Source organism: Pygoscelis adeliae, unplaced genomic scaffold, assembly GCF_000699105.1.
Source record: "Pygoscelis adeliae isolate BGI_AS28 unplaced genomic scaffold, ASM69910v1 Scaffold286, whole genome shotgun sequence".
Lineage (NCBI taxonomy): Eukaryota > Metazoa > Chordata > Aves > Sphenisciformes > Spheniscidae > Pygoscelis > Pygoscelis adeliae.
In genome coordinates, this window is record NW_008825076.1 from 8,394,585 (window position 1) to 8,411,412 (window position 16,828).

Here is a 16,828-nt window from a genome sequence, read left to right on the forward strand (position 1 = left end):
CCGCAAATTTCCACGCTTATTACTGGGCACAAGATTTGGGCTGGGAAGGCCCTAAAACCTCAGACCGCGTCTTTATAGCTTGAACAAGCAGCCTTTGCTGCTGAGGGTGGTGGCATCTGCTGGGGGGTGGACAAAGAGCGCAGCAGATACTGCCCTGGGTTTGCTTTACCGACAACCCAGCCTGCTGGTCCTGACATGTATAAAGAGGAGAACTGCAAATACAGGATCAACGCAATTCCACCGTCCCAGCTGCAGCTAACCCATCGCGCTCTCCTGAAATCAATTGTGGCTTTTTTTCTTTGGGGGGAAAAAAATAAAAATCAAATCCTGCAAGCCTGAGTTAACAGGTACTGATACGCTTTTTCACAGTCCTTGGATTGACTGTGGCCAGGAATATAAACCAGCATATCAGTAAGTGTATCTTCTGGCATGAAAAACACAAGAGGTCTAGTGCGTTTGACTGTAAGATGTAAAGTAGCATTGAGATGATATATAAACCATCTTGTTGGAGTGGGATATTGGGGAGGGGAAGGATTTGACTGTTACTGCTGACTGAGGTAGCAACAGGCAAATATTTTTCCTAAGGATTTTTATTATGATCAAATTGCTGAGGATTCTGGGTGCCGGCAGCCGTCTGGGGCACTGTCTCTCTCAGCTCCATGCTGGCATCACCAGATGCTTGGCCAAAAACGTTGGTTGCGTTTAACTGATGGGGTGACACGAACGTGAGGGCGGACGGTGGACGTGGAGCTGGTGGTCCTGAAGTCCTGCCACTTGTTCCTGCTGCTAGGAATTACTACTGCTGTAAATTACAGTTTTGAATCAAAATCTTTTGGGCTAAGCTTTTCTTTAAGGGAGTGTTCCTTGCAGGGCACGGTCTTTGGTGACTAAGCTGCGTTTTATTGCCATAAACTTTCATGGAGCTTGGGAGTCTGAAGTCGGAGGTATAAATCTAGATGATAATGTTCAGAAAAGAATATATTGCCTTTGCCATCGGCAAACGTAAAATGGGAGTTATAAATAGCTGTAGCCATTCTTGCATTTCCACATTCCATTGTCTGTTTTGCTGAGAATTATTTTTTCGTTAATAGAAATCCCCCCCCTTTTTTAACTTACTCAGTGCTTGACTTGAGCAAAATGACATGCCCTTGTTCTGTATGCTTGTCCTCCTCCAAGATTATGTTCTGCTGAGCCATCTCCAGATCTACGTATTAAAACAAGATCACTGTGCAGATGCCAGATTGATGAATGTGCTGTAGAAATCCTGTTAGAAGGGTAAAGTGGTTGAATTTCCCATGTAGATTTTGCAGTAGAGAAAAAGATCCGGGGTTCTCCTGAACTCCCGGTTGGCTCTGCTGTATGGACCCAAAGTCACGGATAGGGCTGGAAATGTCTCATGTCCTCTCTCTGAATGCCAGGTAGATAAAGTTGGAAGGATTTTTCAAGTTGCCTGAATTATTCCCAGGGTGATAATCAGTTCATCATCTAAATGTATTTTATTCCTGTGGCCGTGTTGTTCTGTGAATCTGAAAGTCAGGAGCACCTAACTCTAAATCCCCAGGAAAACTGACAGTCTAATAAAGCCTTGAAAAAACATCCTGACTTTTTGCCCTTGTGGTACAAAAATGTTCTTATCCATTTTATACCATGAGTAACTTCAATCTCCTTCTCACATCTTCAGGTGTGAAAGGCAGAGATCAATCGCCCACCAGTCTCATCTTGGACCTCGTCATTTCATTTGTGAATTTGTAAAATTGCTGTTTCGGTCATAATAGTGAGATGGCAATAATGAAAAGCAGAGGGGCAGAAGCAAAACAGAGTTCCTGGCCCTGGGATGGATGTGAAAGATGACTTTTGTGAAACAGGTTTTAAAGACTAGGATTAAAAGCACGGTATTCATTTTAGTTTTATTTAGGAAATTGAGGAGGATGGTATGAAAAAGGCCAGCGTAGATAACCTGTGCCAGGCAGGTGGGGAGCAGTGCATCGCCGAGCCGTGTCAAAAAAGTCTCTCTGGTCTGGTTGGATGAGGACTCGGTGGGCAGAAGACCACCAGGCCTGAGCTGGGAGGTCCTGCCTTGTCTGGCAGCTGCTCCGCGCTGTCGCTGGCATGGCAAGAGGCCTGAGAAACTGTCCTGCAGCACAAACCGGTGACTGTAGAGAGTGCTGCGGAGCCAGCAAGGATGCTTAAAATCTCTTCTTATTTCTAAGAAGTATGAATGAGATTTGGACCCTCCTACTTGGCAGCTGGGAGACTAATTCCCAACCCCTTGCTGAGTGAGCAAATGTCTGACCGCACCAGGGAGTCACAGGAAAATAACAGTTTGAGCTCATTTGCCTTCTTTCTTTTACTTATTCTCAGGGTCCTACTGGTGTTCCTGGTCCCAAAGGTAACCAGGTAAGTGATAACTTTCACGCTGTAGTCAGCAGAGGCAGTTAAACCGTACCTGAGGCGCAGCCTTTGACAGCACAAACTGCTTTTCCTCCCTCAAGCGACGGTATTCTGGAGCGGGCACCAACAAAACCCTCTTTGGTCCCGTTTTTCCTGTGTGGGCGAAAGAGATATAGTCTGTTCTAATGGAAACACAAGAAAATGCTGTGATAAAAATGCTAGACTCTTGCTGTGTATTTTGTAACCACGAGGCATGCCGTATATGAGCTCCTCACATCGTATTCCTCCCGAGTTAAGTTTAGAAGCGCAGCTTTTCACTGAGCTTCACGTGCCTGATGAAGAGGATTCGTCCTAGCCTCAAAGCTTGGCACGCAAATAGGCTAATTTAATCTTTTACTTTTTGCTGCTTAACTTCCATAGTTGGATTAATCTCAGTGATGAGCTTTTGAGCCGGTTTTCATCAAATATATGACTTTCATTAATACATGAGACTGTTTTTGCAGAAGACGAGTGCTTTTCCAGCAAGCGTTGCTTGTTTTCTTTACCAGTGTCAGTGTGGTCTGTTTTGTTGCTAAGGGAAAGACCAACCTAATCTCCGTTTGTCTTGAAATAACTTCCTCTCTAAAGCCACAGAGTCACCATAACAATGTTCGTTATCTGCTCTAATTGCCGTGTAATAAGCCAGCCCTGCTGCAGAGCATTTGGCGTGGGAAGCGCTGCCCGTGCGGCTGGCGGCAGCAGATTGCGGCAGCTTGCAGCGATTCGCGTCGCCCCCAGCGATGCTCGAATTGCACACGCTGCTGTTGGCTTAATGGAGGTGATCGGCAAATTGATGCTGCTTGTCACGGCTGGGGAAGGTTTAGCCACTCTTCCGTTACGGTCCCCAGACAGGGCGGAGAGGGATGGGCCTCACCAAGTGATGGATCACTTCTGTTTGAGGGTGGGATGAAGCCGTTCTGCAGATGGCTCTTTCTGCTAGAGGACACAGTTACGCTGGACACTGAACATTTAGCCGTCGTTGCAAACCCACGTTTTCTGTGAGACCCAGAGCTGGGGAACCTGAAATTTAGATTCCCTGTACGAGGAACGCCAGTGCCAGCCTGTGGATGTCTTTCATGGCCACCCCTTCAGGGCTCTCATCTGTATGAATTCAGCCTTTCATCCAAATACCAGCTTGTTGCAAAGGGCACCTAGTCCTCGTGCAAGCCGCCTTGCACCACGAGTGCCATTGTCAGCAGGGGAACAGCTGCTGTAGAGCTCAGCTTTGGGAAGAGAGAACTTCCTCTTGCTGGAGCAGCTGTATAAGCTGCTAGGTGCCCCCATCTCCCTTAGGAGCTGAGGTTGTCCAAGTCTCAGAGTGAGCCTTATTGTCAATCATCTTTGTGTGCCAATAGGTGCAGTGTTAATTCTGGTGTATCACTTTCAGGGCATTGCTGGAGCAGATGGCCTCCCAGGTGACAAAGGAGAACTGGTAGGTGTCCTGAAATTTAGTAGAATTGACTCCTCAAATAACAGACGGGTCTAGAGAACCATGTATCGAGAACTAATATGGTCAGTCAGAATTAACCGTCCAAGAGCTCCAACCCTGCTGGCTGCGAAAGGAGAAGGCAACCCAAGCCTTTCTGCCACCGTAGTCAGGGTGTGCATCAGCTCTCCTCTGGTCTTCAGGAAGCACCGGATAGCCAGTGTGGCCTTTGCAGAGCTGTGGCGTATCAGCACTCTTGTCGTTGTGCTACTCGGAGAGGTCGACGCTGCTCTGTCCATGGGGCGTTTGGTCCATCTCAAGAAGTAGCCAGGTTGCCCGGACCTGCGTTCACCATTGGTACCCGGGGCAAGTCTTGGCGTCAGAGTCCTCTCCCTGTTGTGCCAGGGCTGAATCTGGTCTCCGGCACCCTGTTATCGTTCCTGGCCTCTTTGCTAGAAAAGACCATTAGGTGCCGTATACATGCCATTGCGGCTTCCCGGGGCTTGGGAGATTTGACTTTAGACGCGCATTTTCTGAACAGATCATTCGTTCTTATTTCCCTTTTCTTTCTAACAGGGTCCCTTTGGTCCCCCCGGCCAAAAAGGAGAGGTATGTGTCAGCCATTGCAGGCTCATGCTCTGAAAGGTTTGGGAGTAAACATGCTTATCGCATCTTTTGATGATATATCTCCATAAACTACGTCCTGGCGTTGATTCCTAGAAGCGTGTTTTTGTCACGGCCACGCCGTAAAATCTATGACAATGACAATTTTCTGTGGCATTCAAAACATTCAAATGCGTGTGATCATTTTGCTGCAGCATGGACTTCTACTATCATGACCTATATATGTAAAAGCACCCATACGATGTAAGAAATGTACATGGTCAGCCAGGTCAGTTAGGGAAACCTGAAGAAAGGCTTAACTAATCCCCATGAGAAAAGAACGGACCATGTCTTCTGTTTTAAGTGGGGTTGGGTTTTCTTTTTTCTTCATTACAGCCAGGAAAAAGAGGAGAACTTGGTCCAAAAGGTGTCCAAGGACCTAACGGGACAGCTGGAGTACCAGGGATCCCAGGACATCCAGGGCCCATGGGCCATCAGGGGGAGCAAGGCGTTCCTGGCATCACGGGAAAACCTGGGCCTCCTGTAAGTACTACCCGCTCCTGGGGCGCGGTCAAGGCGTCTCTGAAGTGAATAAATGGATCGTGGATTTTTGGATGCATATTCAAAAAATAAGGTCCTGCATTTGAGCGGGCAACAGTAGGCCACTGTCCATGCAAGCTAACAGTCTTGCAGCAAGAGTTCACCAGTGCAAAAAGATGAACAGTTTGCAAGCTTCAGAATGAAAGTCGCCCAGAATGCATGCCTTGGAGAATTAATTTTCTCTCACGATGATACACGGTCGGATTATCTGCGTCCATTGGGACGGGCTGTAAGTCACTGTTCTCATTACAAAAGTGAGTTAGAAGTTGGTCATTTAAAAATACAACTCCTATTCACGACTTCAAATGTTAGACCTCTGTCTTGGTCCAGAGCTCGTTTCATCATTCAGGAAAGGCCAAATAAGCCCCAGATTAAATATCTGGCCTAACATTAAAATTATTCTCTGCCAGTAGTATGACAGAGCTTCTGAATTGAAGCCGTCATCTTTTGAAGAGGGGAAAAAACCTGCTCCTCTTCAGTGCTTCTTACTGAGCTGCTGGAAGTGTGTTTCGTGTCCTGAAGCTTCTGTCAGGGATGATTATTGATAATGTGGTTTGTATAAGGACAGATTCTTCTGTTAATTGCAGGGCAAAGAGGCCAGTGAACAACATATAAGAGAACTCTGTGGGGAAATGATAAATGGTGAGTATTGCTGAGAGAAAACTGACTGTAATTACCGTATTTAGCTGAAGATGAGTAGATCCTGAACATAAGATGGCTCCTGAGATTTGTTATTTTTCTGTCTTAATAAGAAAAAATATGTTGACCTTTAACGTAAGGAAATTATTCAGGAGGTCACCTCGTTGTCTGGGATGTCTTTCACTTTTCGAAGATGAGTATTTTTAAACGATTCATCATGGCAACATACAAAGTGTGCTGAAAGCAGCTTTGACACAAGTACCATACACGCACGCTGGTGAGCACTGGCTGGCAAGTGTCTGCCCTAACCTGCGTCATTCTGAACCTCAGCTCCCACCTCCTCTCCCCGCCGCGGCACACCCCATCTCCCCGGAGCAGGGCTCCGGGCAGGGGCCAGCTCCCGGGGAAGCGTTCTTCTTTCATAGAATCATTAAGGTTGGAAGAGACCTCTAAGATCATCGAGTCCAACTGTCAACCCAACAACACCATGCCCACTAAACCCTGTCCCTAAGTGCCTCATCTACCCGTCTTTTAAATACCTCCAGGGATGGTGACTCAACCACTTCCCTGGGCAGCCTGTTCCAATGTTTAACTACTCTTTCAGTAAAGAAATTTTTCCTCATGTCCAATCTAAACCTCCCCTGGCGCAACTTGAGGCCGTTTCCTCTCGTCCTTTCGCCAGTTACTTGGGAGAAGAGACCGACCCCCACCTCGCTACAACCTCCTTTCAGGTAGTTGTAGAGAGCAATGAGGTCTCCCCTCAGCCTCCTTTTCTCCAGGCTGAACAACCCCAGCTCCCTCAGCTGCTCCTCATAAGACTTGTTCTCCAGACCCCTCACCAGCCTCGTTGCCCTTCTCTGGACACGCTCCAGCACCTCGACGTCCTTCTTGTAGTGAGGGGCCCAAAACTGAACACAGTATTCGAGGTGCGGCCTCACCAGTGCCGAGTACAGGGGCACGATCACTTCCCTGAAAACTTGAAAGTAACTTTCTTTCAAGTTACTGTTCTGCATTTAGAGGTTGCGTTCGCCACTTGGGATGAAGTTAAACTCTGGAAGCTTGTTTCAGAAAACTTGTTTGAAGTATAATTTTCTAGAATACTTGACATCTTTTAAAGTGGTTTAGCAAACGGGAAGTATCAATGGCTTAAAAACCTGCACCTTTCTGACCAAAATCCCCCTCTGTGGAGATTTAAAAAAATAAAAAGCCACAGATGAGCTGAGAGGACAGATGCAATGTTTAGTTTCCTTCTGACAGAAGCAGTAAGTGTGTAGGAGTGGCTGGGAGCAGGATCTGCCCAAGCACGCAGCTCTGCTTTACTGTCAGACACTCAGCCTTCAGCTGCTCGCTCAGTTAAGCACACTTGGCGGCAGACGACAAACAGCCAAGCAAAGAGTGGAAATGTTGGACATGCAGTTTTTAATTGTTCTTTTCAGATCAAATTGCACAGTTAGCTGCTAATCTGAGAAAGCCCTTGTCTCCTGGAATGACGGGTCGTCCTGGCCCGGCTGGTCCCCCAGGTCCTCCGGGAGCAACGGGAAGTGTTGGGCACCCTGGTCCTCGCGGTCCCCCTGGATACAGAGGGCCAACAGGAGAACTTGGTGATCCTGGTCCCAGAGGTAAGCGAGACTAAACCAACCAGCTTCTCTTTCACACCCACTGAAATAAATTGCAAACTTGTACTAATTTCAGCAGTGGAGGAGAAAAGATCAGGCCTTGGGCAGCCGATGGAGTCCTAGAGGGCAGTTTTGCATCGTTAGGGATGCAGTGTAAGCAGAGACCCTAGCAGCGTCCCGAGGGTTTTGAGTTTCTTGGTCTTTCCCCTTCCTCGTCCTTGGATCCAGCTGCAGTACACAACTCACTGTTGAAATTGTCTATTTACGATTAAAGGTGACACTGGCGAAAAGGGAGATAAAGGACCTGTTGGTCAAGGTATTGATGGGCCTGACGGCGATCAAGGACTTCAAGGTAAGGCTGTGCAAATCGTTTAATAAACCGTGACTAAAGTAAAGGCTTACGAGGGACAGCTCTGCATATTGGTGGCCGTATGTTACCACCACTTTGTCCCTGCAATCGTTGCAGTAGGGTTGAGTTCCTGTGGGCACAGCAGGTGCAGTCTGAACAGCAGAACTTAATTAGCACATCCCCTCGTCACACCACTCCTGCCGCGTCCTAAATGTTTTGGAGTATGTTTTTGAGAAGAGGCTGCTGGGACAGCCAGACTCTTCGTTTGTTCCTGGTTTCTTCCACTAACGGCTGTGAAAGGCCAGGAGCTTTCACAGATTGGGAAGTCAGAACCCTTCTAAACTACTCCCATGTGGTTGTTATTTTCAGAGGTGCTTCATATGCAGTAACTAACTAGTTAATTAACAAGTAGTGTGTCAGTTCATTTAAAGGTGTGTAACAACTGTGAGGTGCTGGCTCCAGACTAAGGCAAAAGGATCGTGCCTGCTGCCCGTTTCCCAACGGACACGTGTCTTTTTGATGCTCTGCTTAAAGAACGCCCGCAGTGAAAGCTACAGCCCGGGCTGCCAGCTATAGTCCTCCCAAATTCAGTTCATGTTTCTGGATGAAACGAGAGAAATCGGGGACAATATTTAATTCTACCAGAAACAAACATAGCTTCCTAGTGTAATGATTTTGAGAGAGCGGTGTTATTGCTCTGTACCTGGTTATAAACCCAGTTCCTGAAGTCACGAATCCTTTATCAGAGGATTCAAAGATTAATTTATGCAAATTAATGAATATCTATTAGAAACTCAGAAGACTATTTATTTTGCTCGCCTATTAAAGCAGCTTTTCTAATTGTGATTACATCTGCACAATGACTAAGTTACAGGCACCAAAAGCAGGCTCTGCATCCATATAACTTCATAAAACCAGAATATTTATACCCAGTTGTCTTAGATTCTTCCATAAAATAATTGCATTGATCCATAAATCTTTTCTTTTCCAAAGCGTGTAAAAAGAGGCTATGTTTAACATATTAGATATTGAGAGCATTTGTCCTGCTCGTGAAACGTGAGGAGATCAGCAGCAGATGCAAGTCATCGCTTACGTGAATAGAAAGAATCAGGCACAATCTCTCTGTCATAATTAAGACAGGAATGCAGGTTTATAGACCACCTGATACAGCTGTCCCCCAGGGAGACAGGATCGTATTTTACAGTATTTATTCAGTACCTTGCCGTTACAGAAATTAGTGTTCCGTGAATTATGTTTGGCATCTGAAGGAAAAGAGAAATAAAAAAATAATAGCTTGAGTTTACCCAAGGCAGAAATTATTTTTGCCAATAAACAAAATATGTATTTCACCGTGAGCAAATTTTTGAACTTAGACACGGGTATAAAGGAAACTCCTGCCCTGTAATCTCAGGGAGATGTTCTGTACCACCATTCTCTCTACTCGCCTTCCCTTATTCAGAACCTTAATTACAAGTAGACTTTGGGAGGTGCAATGAATTGCAGCAGCTGAAGGCCCCCCCCTAAGGAGCAAGCTGGGGGCCAGGTGTATATTGTCACAATAAGTAAGCTGTGAGCTCACACATCCAGGATATCCCCTGAGCAAACTATTCGGGGACGATGTAAAATCGTTCCGGTTACAAATTACTTGTTGTTATACGCCAACGGAGGCGGTACTGAGGCAGAATCCAGTTCCGCAGTGGTCAGCAAGAGTCAAAACAGAGGCATGCAGTAACAAAGGCGCAGTACTAAACATCCGCCTTCAACTACACCGAGGTAATTCCAGTAAATCCAAAGGTACTCTAAAAAATCCAACGCACATACGCCAGATTCAGGCTAAATTTATTCAACACCTTGTACCCAACAGGCCGTAACAAGCCTGATGTACAGACACTCAAATTATTTCAAGAACTCTAAAAGTAACACGCATATATACACCTATGTTTAAAAAAAAAAAAAGGGAAGGAAATAATTCATGTAATCTTTGTCCCCTTCTTGTTTAGGCCCACCTGGTGTACCTGGAATTACTAAAAATGGTCGTGATGGTGCTCAGGGTGAACCCGGTCTTCCAGGGGATCCTGGTACTCCTGGTGCTATTGGGGCTCAGGGAACTCCAGGAATATGTGACACGTCGGCTTGCATGGGAGCTGTTGGAGCATCAACTTTCAAAAAATCATAAAACAACAGTACAAGAAGTGGAGAAGTGACTGAATATTTAAATAAAGAGTGCATTGTAAGAAAACAGACAGAATCCTCCTAGTGATAAACGGACAGATGTTCCTTCTATTATATTAAGCGGAGACTTTGCCACAGTTCTATGAAAAAGCATCAGATGAAAACCTTTAATTAAAAGATGCTTTATGAGTATTTTCTCCTCCCCCCAATTATTTTCCAGAATTTTTACTGCTAAACAACCTCACCTTCCCTTTCTCCCCTGGTTCAAGAGACCTGCAGGAGGAAGCATTGTTCCTTCACCCCCCTAACCCTGTACTAAAGGTCACTTTTCTGTATAAACGTTTCGGCCTCGTCAGTCGAATTCCTTGGTGCCGCTCCCACTGCCTCCAGTTAGTGCACGAACCTGCGTACGAGACACGTTGTTGAGGCGTTCGGGCACCTGACTGCCACTTGCATCAGTGGAAATTAGGCATTTAAATATCCCATATTTTAATATCTTAAGATTCTGGCCTAAGTAAAGACCGTAGCTCATGTATATGCTGTCAATTACCAATTTTCAGATTGCACCTCAAATATTTGCCAGGACTAGTGAATAGTAATCCTCTCGCAATCAAATTCTGCAAAAGGTGTAATGTATATATTTTAATTTACAGGGGAGAATTTTTGTATCTTTCCATACGATAATAAAGGAAATTAAGTAACAGCTTTTTCACGACTTCTACGTAAACTATTTGCACAGTAATTGTGAATGAGACCCCACGTAAGAAAGGATGCTCTTCTAAAGTCCAGCCAGAAACACCTGTATGAACTGTTGTAAAAATAAAAGGAGATTTTTTTTTTTAACCTTTTCTTTGTGATGTTTTAAGTGTCATTATACACATCAAATTAAGTCAGCTGAACTCCATTTTCCAGAAGTGGTTTTACTAGGATTGTTTGGAAATAAACTGCTGCAACATTGTCCATATCCGTGATTTAAAACAGTATTTATTTCGGGAGACCTTTTTGTACTTTAAAACCTGCTATCATCATCTATTTTAAAAAATTAATAAAACCACTCTCAGCTCATGCGCTATTCTATTTCTGCCCTATATGCTAAAGCTTATGAACAAAGGAGTCATATATTAATCTTTAAATATGAAAATAGTTTCTGCATTTAAATAATCTACTGTTTACAATATGCCACTCTTGGACTAAAGTAACAATACAAGAAACTGTTGGACAGTTGTGGGATAGACATTAAAAATAGTACTGTGTTTAAAAAAAATACAGCGTTGTATTACTCTTCAGGGCCAAGTATGTTAAAATATGTATGGCAAATGTGAACTTCATAATATCAGCACAGTTTAGAAACTATGCACTTAATTAACCAATATAGCCTTTAAATTTTTAATGGGAAAAACGGGCATTATAATATGGTAACTTTAATTTCTTTTTACACTTGAAGAGTACATTTGCATCTAGTCATTAAAATAACAGGACAGATTGATGTTCTGCAACTACTCCTAACTGTACTGGATCATCTTTAAAAAACAAACAAACAAACAAACAAAAAAAAACCCCAAAGCAGAACCACAAACAGAAAAAGAACATATTTTTCTATAACTAAAGGGGAAAAATACTTAGCTGTCATGACATTTTCTGGTAGCTTCTGGTCCCAAAGCCCCTTTAACAGAGCACTGATTCCTATTGCTGGTAGTTAACTTTCATTTTGAATAAAGAATGTTTTCTTTAAAGCTCTATTTATATATTTTTACAAGTTATATTTTGCAATTCATATTCAGCATGTAAACAGAGAAAATAAAATACAGCTTGGGCCACTGTTAGCCAGCCACGCTTGTCACACAGTTCGAGGCGGTCAGTTCAGACTACTTGGTCTCCATAGCCATGCGTGTTTTCCTGCACTGGACACGTTACAAATGAGTCTGCTCTTGCTATTTTTAGTCTCCTGCCTGTTTTACCACAGAACACAGTCTCAAATTCCTAAAAAAATGAAAATGCAAAAAAATAAATAACAGTTATGTTTAATGTAGATATTTACTTGAGATGTATGTTTTTGTTTCACTAGTGTCTTGGAAAAAAAAAAAATACCCCAACCCTTTAGTCAGAAGCGCTGAGGAGCCATACCAGTATCTTGACAAGCAGGTTTTCCTACACACACTCCATCCACTCTCTTAAGCTACTCAGCAGAGCCAGAATTACTCTGGGGCTGCAACTACTGGTGTGGTTGCGTGGGAGCTGCCTGTAGGGCATATAAGCCTTTACTACTCTCACCCACTTGGAGGTAGTGTGGGCACGTAGCTGTGAATCCCATCACTTAACTACCAGTCCGCGAAAGCTAGCTAGAAGACACGCCATGAAACAAGCAGAAAATAGAGAAAATTAAGGAAGGGAGGGCAGGGAGGAATGCCTGAAGAGGACCTTAATTCTACACTGTTGTCCAGACAGTATCATGCTCAGGAACCAGGCTAACTAAAAAAAAAAGAAATAAATTTTAAAATCTGATTTGAAAACCCTGACGGAGGACAGCCTATGATTTCCCACTACTGCACTGAAACTGTTGTGAGGACAGCTATTAAAAAAAACAGCATTTTTAAAAAGAAGTTTCAATGATATAGAGGTCCTTCACAAACAGCATCAAGCAGAAGCATTCCATATACTTTTAGCTGTGTTGTGATAGCTTTAAAACACTTCACATTTTTATCAAGAACAAAAATGAAATTAGATTTAAAACCTGTTTCAGAGAATCACCATGCCTTTCCTGGATGTACTTCAGAAACGCAGTTGTCCATTGTAAAGTTGTTGCCTTGTCAGTATCAACAGTACAGAATGGAACCAGAAGATTCAGCTCATCGCAACAAATCCGGATCCTGCGCCTACAGGCGAACAGAAAAGGTTATCAACCGATGGGCGAGAAGGAAGGAAGGAAAGTAAAAAAGGAAGACCACTCACACACGCGACAAGCCGTGGACTTTGGGGACTTCTTTTTGTTTGCTACAAGCTTTGTATTTGTGTATTAGACATGTTACACGCAAGTTGCCTTATCTTTATAGAATTGGTTACATGGTTTGAAATCTCTCTTCTTGTTTGTTCATAGAGTGAAAAACCAACAAAGACGACCACAGTGAAACGTGTGGTTTTTTCCTCTAACAAACCCCAAACCCTCACCCCCTGCATTGCTTTTTCTTGTAGGTAAAACAAAGTACGTCAAATTTACATTTTACTCCAGATAATGACAGGAGTATTACAGTGTCAGTATTTTAGGCTTCAAAAAGTTTGTCTTGCCACTTCTCACAGAAATTACCTTCTGTCTCTCTCCATGCGGTTATGCCTTTCTCTTCGCTGAGCGATCCCGTCCTGTGTACCGCTTTGCACCTGCACACTTGCATTGGGCTGTGCCGACTGCCAAGGACCCGGGGCAGATGCAGTACCCTGGCTATCGTCACGCATATTTTGAATTTCACTAAGAGGTTTGCGATCTATGTTTGTATCCGATGGGCTTATTCGGCTGCAACTTCTTCTGGTTATCGCTTGCTTGCATAAGCTGTCTTCTTGGGAAAACAAAGAGGGAAAGAAGAACCTGTTTATAACCTTCCCACTATTCACTGAAAATTAAGATCATGGAAAAAATTTTTTTGTCGCTTTATTTACGTGGAGTAACCTTTGAAGCTTTATTGCCAGCCTAGATTGACTCTTACAGCAACGCACGTCCTTCGGAAGCCCTAAGGCACTGCTTCCTGTTTCAAAATCCACCTAGCTTCTATTTTCGCAGAGAACCCATTGAGATCACGCCTGCCTTTGACTAGCGCTTGAGGCAGTCCTTCAATTGTTCTTCAGTTTGATACCGACTGGATCTGCTATATCAACTTTGGGGTCAAAAAGTGTAGAAAGAAACCAGTTGCTTACTCTAGGCCCAGATTTTCAAAGGTACTTTGCAATCTTGGGTTTTCTCATTTCAAGCTAGAAGTGCTAAACAATTTTGAAAGTACAGCTAAAATCATAGGTGTTGATTTTTTTTGGAGAAGTCTAGTCCCGTATTGCCTACAGCACATCTCAGACATAAACACCACACCTCGTATCATTCACTAAAATCATATTCATTCTAAAACACACACAAATTCAGAAAAAATTGTAGACTTGAAGGCCAAGAGAAAGCTGAGCGAAAAGGCGATAAACGGTTTACCTCCAACTTTAATCCACACTTCCTCAGGCAAAGCTTTAGTCACAGCACCTGCTGTCTGCTTTGTGGATTCAATTTCCTGATAGCAGAAAGAGAGTGTCTTGGGTATCCCGAGGTCTTGGTGTTTGGCAGCTTCCAAAATAGTGCAAGACGTTCCAGAGGTCTGTGAAAACCAAAAAGGAAACACTTAGAGGACCATATACGTAAAAAAGAGACTAATTTGATATCTTCATGTTAACTTCTTAAGTTTTAGCCCTGTAACTCAATGTGTTGTATCAGAACAAATCCCAATTACTTCCGCACACCACAACCATAGGATCTTAACAGACGGCTGAATTTTTGGGGGATATTTCTGACATTTCTGAGTGCCACGCTATCACTCTTGCTTCAGAGGTCACTGCGAGTTGGGGGGAAAAAAATCTTTTTCATCAATTAGGAAAAAAAGGAACCACAGCAAATGGTACTAAGTGTCTCTTTCTTGTCTTGCGCAGATGAAGCAGATACACTGATAAACTCAAGAAAAAAAGCCCTTCCCGTAAGAAATCTAACAGCCTACTGATCATGGCTGCACGTTCTTATAAATGACATAACTGCCACACAGTCGGTTTGTGTGGCAAACTACTTTTGATGGTCTTAAAGATTAACATGAGAATAAATAAATGGCACTACAGCTCATCCTGATCATCCCTATTCAAACCAAGTCACACTTTAACACAAACCCTTAGAATTACATCACACCTAAGGGGTTAACATTATTAGCGTTTGAAATTAGCAGAGTACAACTAGTGGTGAATACCTGTGCTTGGGAAGGATTAGCGCTTCCGGCAGCAGAACATGCGTTCATAGTAAATAACGGGTACGTGAACTGTAAAGCAGGCGTGGCAGGTGCAGTCTTATTTTTCCCTAATGCAGCACACTTGTTTTCTTGCTGATGAAGAGGAACACCTATCAGTTCTGACGGCTGTCGAATCAACGTTACTAAACTTAAAAAAACCAAACAAACAAACAAAAAAAACAACACAGAAAAGATACCAGACTGACTACTTGAAAATGAGTGCAGAAAAATTTACAGCTACACATACTTCTAGTAACTATCACGAGAAACCACTTTCATTTACTGTAAACAGAAATCATTGTTATTGCCATATTGCCTACTTCAGGGACAAAAAAAATAAAAAAAAAAAATCAGCTGAGAAGGTATTTTATTCTGTGCTGTAACAATTCAGCTTTATGCCTCAATAAAATGTTTTATCAGCACACTACTACAGTTACAGGGCTAGACTGTAAACCAGTGTTTTTGCTCCAAGTTTTTCCCGTAGTCAGGCTTCCACATTGTAACACTACTCAGTTGCTCTTAATACTTTATTATGGTCAAAAATCTACTTTGCTTTTAGCAAGTTGCATGTTAAAACTAGGTCATGTTCTTCCCTCACCTTTATTTACATTACGTTGTTATCAAGAGTAAAGTTGTAAAGTAATTAATCTTGGACCTACATTCTGTACCATTCACGCAATATATTGAGGGGCCTAATCTGAGGTCCGTGGAGTTGCAGCCGCGTTTGACTGGCACGGTTTAAAAAAGCCCAACCCACCATTCTCATGTATTAAAAAAAGCACTGTTCTTAGGCTTCGTGTAGAAAATCAGTTTTGAACGATATGATGATACACAGTTTAACAACATAAACTAAAATTAATTGCAACACACTTGTTAAGAGTTACTCCAGATTCTTGGGGTTCTTGACATCTGGGGTTTTCTGTCTGGATGCTGTTGAATCTGTCTTCCAACCGAACTCTGACTGCAGATTTAGATCTAGGCTCTGGCGCCAGTGCCGAATTTTCAACAAGTATGTTTCCTTTATTTGCCCGAACAAAATTTTCACCGTGTTTAACTTTTACTAAACTGCGTCCTGGGACATCTAGAGAGCTACTGTCAGGCGTTTTATCTGTTTGGTTCAAAGGGAGGTTAGACTCGCTAAGTAACATCATTCTGAGCTCCTGAAAGTCAGCATAGCCCAAACGTGGGTTTGAACTTAGCAAATTGCTGTCAGAAGGTAATCCTGACTGACAGGTAACCGGGTAAACCGACTGGTTCCCAGCGCTGTTTGATGAACACCCCTCCTGACCGGTGTTCAGTGAGGTCTGGTGCAGAGGGGGGTCTGCAGAATTACCAGGCGAGGAGAAAGAATTGAGCCTAGCTTCCACTTCACCTTCACTAGCTTGTGCCTCCGTATGGGAGTAAAGTATGTGCTGCAGCTGGGTGTACTCAATTTCCATCATCTCCACCAGGCTGACGTCTGTGGTGGTGAAGCTAAGATTTTGCTCACCAAAGGAAACGTCACTTGAGCCTCCAGGTCCGACAGCAACCGGAGCAGGATCAGGAACACTAGCTGTGCTTTGAGGGATGGAGGTCTGAGGCTCCTCTGGGGCTGATCCTGACATGACTACAGTAAACCTAATCAGTTACCAATGTCTCTTTCAGCAGTAAACCGTAAAACCTGCAAAAATTATCAGTACTACCCATTAAAAAAAAAAAAAAGGCAAAAAAATTGCACTTAATACCGATTCCGTACCACCGCGAGGTAACACAGCAAGGAACAAGCTCCCGACAGCGGGGTACCAGACAGCCTAACCATGTCCCCCCCTCCGAGCCCACCCCCCTCCCTCTCCGACACAGCTGCTCACAAGGAACGGATTTCACCTGCCGACACCCGGCCTCGGGAGGGAGGCCCGAGGTACTCTGCGGCCTAAGACTCCCTCAGAAGAGCCCCCACGTGCCTGCGAGCCCCAACGCGACCCCCCGGGGAAGGCGGAGGGAC

The 16,828-nt window shown here is 43.8% G+C and overlaps 2 protein-coding genes across 2 annotated transcripts in view; one reads left to right on the forward strand and one right to left on the reverse strand.

Moving 5' to 3' along the window:
• The window catches only part of COL9A3 (collagen, type IX, alpha 3), a 34,980-nt gene extending 24,313 nt beyond the window's left edge, over positions 1–10,667 (forward strand). The window contains 8 exon segments of the mRNA XM_009326888.1: positions 2,362–2,397; positions 3,818–3,862; positions 4,433–4,465; positions 4,856–5,002; positions 5,647–5,701; positions 7,135–7,317; positions 7,589–7,666; positions 9,664–10,667. Coding sequence (XP_009325163.1) covers positions 2,362–2,397; positions 3,818–3,862; positions 4,433–4,465; positions 4,856–5,002; positions 5,647–5,701; positions 7,135–7,317; positions 7,589–7,666; positions 9,664–9,839 — 753 coding nt within the window. The 3' untranslated portion in view covers positions 9,840–10,667.
• Positions 10,668–11,581: 914 nt separating this feature from the next.
• TCFL5 (transcription factor-like 5 (basic helix-loop-helix)) lies at positions 11,582–16,468 on the reverse strand. The gene is given in 7 exon segments (XM_009326803.1): positions 11,582–11,724; positions 11,726–11,815; positions 12,567–12,708; positions 13,137–13,380; positions 14,016–14,175; positions 14,809–14,995; positions 15,718–16,468. Coding segments are annotated over 7 exon segments (1,581 nt in total). The 5' UTR covers positions 16,452–16,468; the 3' UTR covers positions 11,582–11,700.
• Between the last annotated feature and the right edge of the window lie 360 nt (positions 16,469–16,828).